Source organism: Sesamum indicum, linkage group LG2 (genome assembly GCF_026168435.1).
Source record: "Sesamum indicum cultivar Baizhima isolate 11 linkage group LG2, ASM2616843v1, whole genome shotgun sequence".
NCBI lineage: Eukaryota > Viridiplantae > Streptophyta > Magnoliopsida > Lamiales > Pedaliaceae > Sesamum > Sesamum indicum.
This window is the reverse complement of record NC_142658.1, coordinates 11,885,631-11,896,811: the sequence shown is the minus strand read 5'-3', so window position 1 is coordinate 11,896,811 and position 11,181 is coordinate 11,885,631. Positions and strand designations below refer to the sequence as shown.

The 11,181-nt window shown below is 35.6% G+C and overlaps 1 protein-coding gene, 1 long non-coding RNA gene and 1 pseudogene across 2 annotated transcripts; all 3 read left to right on the top strand.

The window, feature by feature from the left end:
• The first annotated feature begins 301 nt into the window (after window positions 1–301).
• On the top strand, window positions 302–2,179 carry LOC110013109 (uncharacterized). The gene is made up of 3 exons (XR_016064150.1): window positions 302–354; window positions 1,023–1,090; window positions 1,909–2,179. It is a non-coding gene; the product is annotated as an uncharacterized LOC110013109 (long non-coding RNA).
• A 2,174-nt stretch (window positions 2,180–4,353) lies between these two features.
• Window positions 4,354–4,853, top strand: LOC105155555 (putative carbohydrate esterase At4g34215 pseudogene; annotated as a pseudogene).
• Window positions 4,854–6,184: 1,331 nt separating this feature from the next.
• On the top strand, window positions 6,185–7,038 carry LOC105155524 (uncharacterized). Its single transcript, XM_011071415.3, has 2 exons — window positions 6,185–6,294; window positions 6,422–7,038. Exons 1-2 carry the CDS (start codon window positions 6,280–6,282, stop codon window positions 6,674–6,676), a joined length of 270 nt encoding a protein of 89 aa, XP_011069717.1. The 5' UTR covers window positions 6,185–6,279; the 3' UTR covers window positions 6,677–7,038.
• Window positions 7,039–11,181: the final 4,143 nt, after the last annotated feature.

The following is an 11,181-nucleotide window of genomic DNA, read 5'->3' as shown; positions in this document are numbered from 1 at the left end:
AACTTGAACGGGTTAAATTGGAGCTCGTTATAATATTTGAGAACAAATTATATTAATTAAGAAATTAGGAAGGACGTAATGGATATTTTAAGAAAAGTTAAATTAATAAATAAAATAATAATATTATATATATATGTAATGATATATACATTAGTAAAAAATATATATATATATATATACATACATATATATATAAAGGAAAGAGAAGAAAAAAAAAAGGAAAGGAAAGGATTTTGGGGGTGGGCCCTCACCCACCGCCCCACCCCCCACATAAATATATATATGTATGTTGAATAATTGCAATGTTACCAAATTGTAATTTCCTGTTTCTGCTTCATCAACCGCGCGGAGGAGGTAAGATTTTTAATTTTAATTCCTATTAATTTATATAATTATATTATTCAATAGTCTATTTATTAAATATTGATTATATTGAGTGATCTACCATTTAACCGTAATATTTTATGATTTTGGCTATTTAAAATAGTGTCGAATTAAATATTAAATCGGATATAAAAATGATATCGTTGGTTAATTAGATTATTAAATTTGTTAGATTTAAATATTATTATAGCCAATTTACACAATTCCATCGGAATGATTAGCCAAATATGTAATTCTATGTATTATTACTTAATTAAATTGTATAGCAATGATAAATTGACAGAAAACTCATAGAAATATTTCTGAAGTTATATTTTAGAAATATTATGTTATTAAAGAGGAAGAATGAGGTTTTAATGATAATTTAATTTAAGGATGTTATTAAAAATGATAGTTATAAATGTATAAGGGGTTTCGTTAAATAAATTCCTATGAATTACTTGATAAATTATAAATATTTTTATGAAGCCTATAGTGTCTAGTTATTGAGAAGAACTAGAAGGAAGATTTATATTTCGATAGAAGTGGAGTATTAAAGAATTATTGAAAATCGTACGAATAATATTTAATATTATATTTAAAAGAAGTTACGATATTCTCGATATGTTAATTGTATGTGGTTTAATAACTCATTATAGGATACGGGGGTAAAGTGAAAAGACCGAACCACTACCTATTGAATAGATAAAGGCGTTGTAAGGGCGAGGTAAGTAAATAATTGGTATTATCTATATATGTTCTCTTTATTTGTGGTATTACTATTATATGAATTTGTGGTTTGTGCTGACATTGATTTATCTGAAGTATATGAGTGATGGATGATTTGATTTGATTGACGGTATTGTGTACGTGGAATAAGGAAATACGTTGAAATATTATGTTTGTTGTTTGATGTGTTGTGGATATCTGAAAATGAGAATATGTTAATATATTGTTTTATGTTACTAGTTGTTTACAAGAATGGTGATATGTGGAAATGAGGGAGCAGCGGAAATTGAATATAATTGTGGTGTGAATACCCCTTGATGTGTTGAAAAGCCTATAAGGCGAAATGAAATGAAAAGAGCTTTAATGCGATATGAGAAAGAAATGAAATGAAAAGAGCATTGATGCGATATGAAAAAGATGTGATATGAAAAGAGCGATGCTGCAATATAAAAGAGCTATGATGCGAAATAAAAGAGGTATGATGCGAACTGAAAGAGCTATGATGCAAAATGAGATTGATGAGCCGGCTGTCAAGGGGATTCACTTGAATTTATATAACAGTGAGATTGAGTTGACGGAAAAAATAATATCACATTCTGGTAAGCAAACTAGGAAAAAATAGAGTTTGATTTATTGTCTTATTATGAGATAGTCATGTGGTGTAATAAAGTTGATTAGGTTGGAATTAATTGATTGTATTCCATGCGTGTTGCCTACCTATCTTGTTTGGGCTGTGTTTGACATGCATATATAGATAGGGCTGGTTATTTACTTACTGAGTGGCAGGCTCATCCCTCTGCTGACATTTTCATTCAGGAATAGACTTTGAGGCATCTGACTGTTGAAGAGTAGGTCTACGCGCTATACTCAGGCAAGTCGGGCCAGTATGCTGTTTTCTCCTCTTTGTCAGTTAGAGTACAAATCACATTTTGTTGTATAGAGAGAACGTAAGCGTGGAGATTACTTATGATGGACTACGTGTGGTGTTTGACGTGCATATATGATATTGTAGGTTGATTACGCTTGTTATGACGTTGGGGTTACGTATACATATGGATTAAATTATTTTGTGCATTTATGTTTATAAATACAGGGTTTACTATAAGTATGATGTTTAGGGTAGATATAGTCCTTATAGCGAAGGGGGTGCTACACTGTTTATATTGTGGATGTCTTCCACTACAACATGTAGGCATTTTTGCATGTGTTAATCTTCATGACTGTTAAACTTAATTCCCTTTTAAACTTCTTCATACTATAGTAATATGACAGAAAGGTCTGATTAAGGGGTGAGAACTCACCCATCAATTGAGACATGACCATCATTTACTATTTTTGGGGCATACTATATTGGACTTGATGTTAGCCAGCCTCACAACCATCGCCAACTGGAAGTTGATCTTTCGACCACCATACAATGGTTGGCCGATCGTGCATACAACATAAAAAATAGATAACCTGCAGACTTTACAAACGTATGCTTCCCAGAGTAAGAACTTGAGCCTGCCTCATCAAGATTTGGTAGAATGAAGCTATGACCTACTGACTTATCATATGAGGACAAATAGTTAGGCGCAACAATATCATACACCATCCTTTCATCCTAGTTGATTTTCTAGTAACCGCCCCAGTTTATTATCGTGTTAACTACAACAGAAGTTAGCTTAATACTCAAGGCAGGAGGATCATCATATTCCTTGTATATCCACTTCTGAAATTTTGTTAATGCTACTACCGAAACATAGGTACATAAAAAGTATAATTTAATTAACTACACATTTTCTCCCACATTCAAAAGAACAGTATGCACACATAAACATACATATGTATTTTCCTAAATATATATTTACATGCCAAAAGAAAAGGTTTCAATTACTTGCACCTCAAACTTTATTTCAAACAATATGAACTGAATAAAATGAACTGAACTGTTCAATGGGGACAAAACTAGCAATCCAGTGGTTAATAAATATAGAGAAAGCTAGTGTTTGTGGATATGTTTTATGATATAGGAATAGAATACAAATGAAATGATACTTTCAATATACCTATGAAAATGCAAGGGATATAAGGGAAGTGTCTAACCAAAACAAATCAACGTCACTTTTGGGATGAATTTTGTGCCAGGCATTTAAACATTGCAATGGGATAATACCATAGTTGCAAATTTAACATTAAAATTTGGAATGAAAATAGTGACCGTGGAGATATCCATCCCAAAATCATGTGAGGAACGACGACATATCAGAGCTTGTGGCAAATTTATCGCATGTTGTGAAGAGTTTTGCAACAGCCTGCAATTTCAAGAGCCATACATCCCAAAGACATTCAGTACCATCGTAAATAAGTAATATCACATTTCCATTGCAAAATCCATCTAAAAATTGCTATGAAATATGTGACTGAGCAACCGCTGGGAAAGTTTATCAACATCTTGTGATAGATTTTTGTGATAATTCTAAAAATCTTGGTAACATCCATCAAAAAATTATTATAGCAATGGGCAACAATTTAAGACTCGTCACAATTATGCGTCCTGTTGGGTGGAGGGCCCATTTACGGTTACAAGTCAATGAGTTTCAAACCCTCAAAATTTACAAGCGGATTATATATTACATATCAAAATACACCAAGTATCAAAGCAGTAAAAATTAAACACAAAAAAGGCTCAGAGAGTCAGATCCATTGTTTTGGCTTTTACGCACAATCACAGAGATCGACAGTCGAAAACACCCACGGTTGCTCAAGTTTGGCACTAAGCACTTTGGCCACAAATGCCCTTGGTTTTCACACTTAGTTCTTGCATACACTAAGTTGCCCACAACCACGAATTGATAACATATTTATAAGGCGGCCCTCGAAGGCAGAATGGAGGAAGGAGGCGGTGACAAAGTCCCAAGAAAAAGCCATGGAAACAGCGTAGAGAAAGAGAGAGATCGATTAGTGAATGAGAGAGGTTAGGATTTTATTTTTCAGCACTTGGGTCGGGTTGTAACGTGGGCTTGGGCCGAACTTGAGCTATCCAAGTGGTTGGGCCTACCATTTGGTCCTGGGCCACAAATTTTTCCAACACTTCCCAAGTTGAAGGAACTGCACATAAGGAAGCAATTGAAAAATAGTTATTCCTCCATGTTTATAGGTGCATAGAAGAGGTCTTTCACGAAAACCTCCTTTTAAACGTCGACTATAATTATCTATTTATACAAAATCGGAAGGATAATTAATAGCCTCCATTTTCATGCTCTTTTTCATAAGGAAGCCATGTCTTCCTTAATTTTGTTAGTGCTTTTGTCTTGCTCCACTTTGGTGATCAGCACCAAAAATGCATCCGACAGCAATGTCTCACAAGACAAAAGCATATTCATACTAGCTGGACAGAGCAACATGCCAGGCCGAGGAGGACTCAAGTCTGGTATGTGGGATGGATATGTCCCTCCTGAATGCCAATCAAGTCCAAAAATCCTCCGGCTCAATGCCAAAAATAAATGGGAAGAGGCTCGACCGCCGCTCCACCACGACATAGATTACCTAAAAGCTTGTGGGATAGGGCCCGGGCTGTCATTTGCCAATTCAATTGTGAAGAAGAACTTAAGCATTGGGGAAATCGGTCTTGTTCCTTGTGCCATTGGAGGAACACAGATAAGCGAGTGGAGGCGTGGCGGCCCACTCTACAATCAACTCTTGTCGAGGGTCGTGCAACATTGCAAGGTGGAGGAACAATTCGGGCTATTCTATGGTATCAAGGTGAGAGCGATAAGTGACCAAAAAATCAGTTGATTAGAGATTTTGAAGACCATCAATCTTTATTTTAACTGTTGTACCGTGATTATGGTAAGTATTCGTCTCTGATACATATTTGTGTAGTGCTTACCAATTACGTTAAGCACTACTTTGACGTCACAATAAATGCCCACAAACCATTTAATGACCCATATAGTTGGGTTGCGCATTGGGTGGCGACTATAAAATCAACTTTTGAGGATTGGTCTAAAATGTTTCAAGTAGACTGGGCATCGAGAGTCCTCTCAGAACTGCATTCATTGGATGATTGCCGCATTTCATTGGCGACAGACGTTGGACGACTATGCAATTTTAGTGGTAGTTGAAAAGGTGGTCAACTGACTGCACTGACTCATGGGGATCATCACATGGAAACTTCGGAAGCTTGGATGGTATGACTCGAATCCCCGACCCTAATAGTATGGTAGTAGTCCTCAGACTTGTGGAATCACGGCAGTCACGTGCATACGATGATTGTATCTTAGATCTGCGTGAGAGGTGATTGTCTCACAGACATGATTATCATAAGCCTTGTCCAATGCAATCGGAATATGTAGTGAGGATGGTGAGTTCCAATAAGAGTATCTAGCCTAAATGTGCTTGTTTTATTTTTTTGATATTGAGGTTTTCTTATAAACAATTAGTTAAATTTATAATTGTCTTATGAAATAAGTAAATAATAAATTAAGTCACACAAAAATTTATATATAGAAAAATAATAGTTAAGAATATATAATGAAACTTAAAAAAAAAGGGCCCAACAAACCCTGTCCAAGACCAAATAATCTTGGCCCACTGGGTTGGGCTGGTTCCAAGTATTGATTCCTGGGACCGGCCCAGGATCAGTTCAGTTCTAAGTGGGCTTGGGCCAAAGCAACCCAGTACCAAGGGAGCTTGGGCTGAACAAGATCATCTTTTTATTGGTTTAATTCGATCTTGAGTTGGGTTACAACCCGACCTACTCTGCATCTTGAGTTTAGAATGCCAATAAGTTTTAATCAGAGATCGTGGAAATAATGCAATTTATTCCCTTTGATATGAGAAATGAACAAAAATCATGTGAAAAATAAAATAGCAAAACTTTTCTTATATTTTGAAAAATGAAGCAAATATTTACTTCATTTTTCAAAATGCAGGCAATGATTTGCTAGTTCTTTTTTCAAAATTGCTCATTTTATATATTATAGGGGACAAGTTGTATTTAATTCTTATATAAATCCGTCTTCTGTAAGCTACAGATATAGGAATGACTCATCAACATCTCTGTTACGTGTCTCCTCCATAAATTTCCACAACATAAACCAACACCACTCCGCCACACACTATTTATAATACAAGACTGCCTGACTTGCACACCAAACCAGACCTCATACTCTTCTTCTCAGTGAAATCAATCTGCCCAACTCCATGAATACTTCAAAGGTATGAAACATCTGGAGAAAAAAACAATTTAAATGTATGGGGTATATATTATGCCGATTTCACTGTATCTATATATGTATATGTACAAAAATGCAGAGTATTTTTATGTGTTTTCGAACGCATGCAGGGTACTGAAAGGATTAACGACGAAGGTGCGGTGGAGATAAACGTGGAAACGGTGGACTACCGAAAGCCGGCGGGCCGCGACAAAGACGCCGTTGAAGAGAAGGCGGAGGTGACTCATTTGATCCGTTCCGACTACAAGCCCGGAACCGGTAACGTTGTGGCGGAAGCTGCCGGGAAAGTGGCTGAAAAATTGAAGTCCGCTGAGGAGGCAGTGTCTCAATCCATTGGCCTCAAGAGCGATAAGAAAACGGAGTGAACTATTAAGCAAGTATTCGAATAGTACGAAGTATATGAATTGTGGAGTATATATATGACTTGTAGTTTTAGGCGTTGACGTGGTGGCTGATGATCTTCATTTTGTGCTTCAAATTAATTATGATGTGGTTTTGATCCTTTAGCGTTGATTCAAGTGGGATTTATAAGTTCTAATCCAGCACCTAAATAAATGTAGGCCATGTTTATTATAGGATACGGGATGATTCTCCAAATAGTGAATTTGGGATTTCTTGTGGAATGGTGGCATGAAAAGAATTTTTCCGTCCTCTATCTATGTTTTATATTATTTTTTGTATTTTCACTTTAACAATATTAGATTCAGTCTTTTGACTTTTAATTTTATTTAGATTTTGTCCATTAAAATTCGTATCTTGTTTTAACCATTTTGCTTTCAAGTATCGCAAGTTGTTGGTTTTACGAATTTTCTCCAACCACGCAACTGCAGCTGATGGTTTGCAGGCACTTGATTCTTTCAATAACAAAACAGCATAGTTTTATTTCATTTTCTATCTGAGGGTATAGAAGACACTCGAAAACAAAGAATTAATAAAATTTGTGTTCGAGTTAATAAAATTTTTGAAAAAACAAGTGGAATAGAAGATTTTTTTATTGAAAAAAAATTTAAAATATTATATGGATACTTCTTCCTTTATAGGAGGAGATAATTATTTAGCCTCTCATATACAGAATTATACTCGTTGGAAAATTCCCAAAAAAATTAAAAATTAAAACTACAAAGATCTGGAATACCCAAAATGTTATATTTTAAAGAGTTGGAGAAAATTTTCAATAATCTCTATCTGTTGCATTGCCTCTTTATTTGTAGACATCTGCGGACTGCAAACACGGACTTTAAACTTATTTATTGATGACGTCATTGCATTCGTCGCCTTTCTTGTCTTTTTCAGTGTCGTTATTGCATTTGTCATCACCGCATCCTTTCCAGCTGTTCATCATGATGGCCTTGTCGATTTTGTGATTGCTTGCTGACTTTCCTGCTTTGCTGATTGTTGCCTTTTGTTGTATTTTGCCGACAGTCTCACCTTTGAATTTCTACATTCTGCAGCTTTTACTTCGTCTTGTAAAAATCTTTTCTTTTACCCTTGTTCTGTTTTGGTTTAGGTTTCTTTTAGGTTACATCAAACTTTTGTCCCGAACAAGGGTTTTTCTTGTTTTTCACATAAAGGGCATATGTGGTTATGCTCTTGGTGAACATACAACATGTTGCATGAATTAATCCTCATAGCCTTGGTTGCAAGCAGCTTGTTCTCCCATATAAGCATTCTCTTTCTCTCGAACATGCTTTCTGCGAACTTGGTGCTTATCTTAGTCATGGAGTTTAACAGGAATGATCCATTTATTTGTGTGAAAATATTTTAAATGGATACTTGACGTTATCCATCTTGGTGAAACAGATCCATAAACTTCGAGCTCTTTTGGTGGATATATCATCCTCACTAATGGTTAATACCAACGGAGCTTTTCCTAAGCCAGCTTGGATTCTATTGAAAACTACCATGTCCGATCTTTGCAGCTTGATAAAATAGAATGCTGGATGAGACCCTTTTCTTGCAGTTTCTGGAGTGGTTGATATGAATGTTAACTCCAAAATATCTCCCCTTTTCAAGTGGAGGTTGTTTTGTCATGAATCATAGACCGCCCCACTAATTCATTCTGAAAACTCTAAAATTTCAGAAAACTTGGTGACATAGTATAAAATGAAGCCAGAGCTCCAAAATCATAGCATTCCCGGGACATCTTCCATTTTGAACCTTTTTAACATCCAAACTCTGTAATAATATGCAGACGTTTCGATTAAGGTCTTACTTGGGTTTACTCCTTTGCGAGAAATCAATTTTTCCAACATTCTCTACTAAACCTGCCAAGAAGAAGAAGAAGTTATCAAGTCGTTAGTATTACCTTAGAGGTGTCTGTCATCGGCCTAAGGCTAACCTCTCCGACGCTACAAGTCTAGAGTCCTGTGCTTTAAACGTAGGTTAGAGCTCTGCTCTCTCAACTCGCGAGTCAACATCGAAGGCGATGCCTTTCGCATTGGTTCTTGTAGGTTGTTCCATAGTAAGGTTGAAGCAACCATGCTACTTCTTATCTCGATTTGGACAACGTCAAGATCATTTCTTTGAATTTTCGGTCACTTGGGCATTCACCGCTAACCGTGCAAACTTCTTATCAAGCTCCTCAAGATTTTCTCTGAGGTGTCTGAGCCTCAATATGATGAAGTTTGCTTCAAATGCCTCCATCTCTTATCAGGAAATCTGCAAGAACATTTTCGTGATTTCTCAATTTGCCATCTGATAATATGAGCTTTCTCAATTTTAGATTTTGATTTATTTTTCAAGAAAACCTTAACATTAATATTATCAACTTTTAATGTTAATTCTTTAGCAAGAAAAAATAAAGGTCATTACTTAAAAACCTTCTGGACCACAGAGAACTCCTTCTTATTAATGTGTCAGACTTGGATTTGTTGTTCTGAGAATAGCCCTCCTGTATATCTATAAGGTTCTTCTCCTATAGTAGTCTTTTTTTGAGCACTGCTACTCATCTATAGCCATTGACTTCTGTGTAGACTACCTATTCATCCTTGTCTTGTCGTATGGCAAGCTTTGGCAAATTACTGCAAACTTGTTTCAGGTCATGAAACCTTTGAGTGTGAATTTCTTCCCACTTCAACTTCACACTTTCCATTTTCCTTCAAAAGTGGTCAGAAATCTTTTTTATATTTCGCAAGATCCTTAATAAAGATACTAACAAAATTAACAACTCCCAAAAGCTCTACAAATGCTTATCATCCATGAGTATGTACGAAAAATTGCGCGGATTTTCTCCAGAATATGATCCTGTAACTCAATACCTATTTCGTCAATGAGAATTCTTAAAAATTCAATTTTATTGATAGCTATAGTAGCTTTTTTTTTCGAAAAGCAGTAATCTTTCTCTATGGCATGCATCAGAAAATATCTAAAAATATTTAATACGATCTTTCATATTCTTAGATGCAATCAATATATCGTTAACGTCGACAAACATGAACTCAAAATAATTTTTAAAAAAGATTATTCATTTTTCTTTGAAATATTTGAGGTGCATTGGCTAATCCAATTGGCAGCATTCTAGATATATTTTTCCTGTAGTGTGGAGAATGCAATAAATTTCCTTGATTCACTCTCCATCTTGATCTAGTAAAAACTAGATTTGCAATTGAATTTAAAAAATACTTTCGCACCTTTAATGCTATCAATTAACTGCTCTCTACTAGAAATATAATAATCATCAAATTCCAACATTTTATTAATGCTTTGATAGTTAATTATCAACCTGAATTTACCTCTTTTTATCTTACCATGATTTCTTACTAAAAAATCAGTCTACTGAAGAAGAGACTCTAGGTTCGATGAGTCAAAAATTGATACACTACAAAAAAAAATATTTTACTGTAATAGTTTTTGTAACGATCGACTTAAAATTTTGTAGCCGCTTTTTAAAATTGGAACAACTTTTGTAGCTGACAAGGCTACTTTGCTGCTACCTTTATGGCTGCAACCCGCTAATCTATCAACTTCTCGGTATTTCGAAAGTCGATGACATTCAGGTTGAGCACGGCGTGATATGGATGGAAGGGTTGGAACATGGTTCTCACCCAAGGTGTATTTTCTGGCACTCTCCTTGGATTCCTCCCTGGATTTTCTCTAAGTCTGGTTTCCACAAACATCAGTGTCACATTGGTGTGGAAATTCATACTCTCTCTCATTGGATGATCCTATGGAGGATCATTGGAATACTTTCCTCCGTTGGTGGTAGTGCTAGAGTGATCTCATTGGTTTGTATATTGACTAAGTCCAGAATCCCGAGCTAAGAAAAAGATTCAACCAATTCCTGTAAATCTAATCGATACGCCCTCATTACTTCTATTATTTTATGGATTTTATGGCTACAATGATCAGATCGTCTCTTGTCTTGGGCTTTCGAATCTCCATTGCCTTTCACTTTTGATGTCGGAAGGATACTGGTCCAAGGGCGTCCCTAATCTGCTCTTGTCTGGATTTGGATGTTTGAGGGTTTTTCCTTTGGTTTCTCTTTAGGTCTGTAACTTCTGTCTTCAGATCTGTAAAATCTTTGTTTAAATCAGAAGGATCTTAAGGATCTCATCCACCTTTTGGCTCAAGGTGTCTATTTTTATAGGTATTTGGATTAACTTATGTCCTTAGTCTTGAACTATCTTTTGAATTTCTGTTAGATCTTATGAGATATTCGAGGTATCCGGTTCAAGTTATTTCCTATCAGTCCCTTTAATCATAATAATCATAATTTGTAGAACTGTATTAGTAATAGAAATTTTTCGTTCCGTTTCCCCTTGCTGGTATTCTACCATGGACTTCGGTTGCTTGTAGGCCTTTCACAATATTTCCTTGTAGCAGCCCATGAATCTGGTGAATTCTCCACCATCCTGCTTGTTCCTCCTTAATA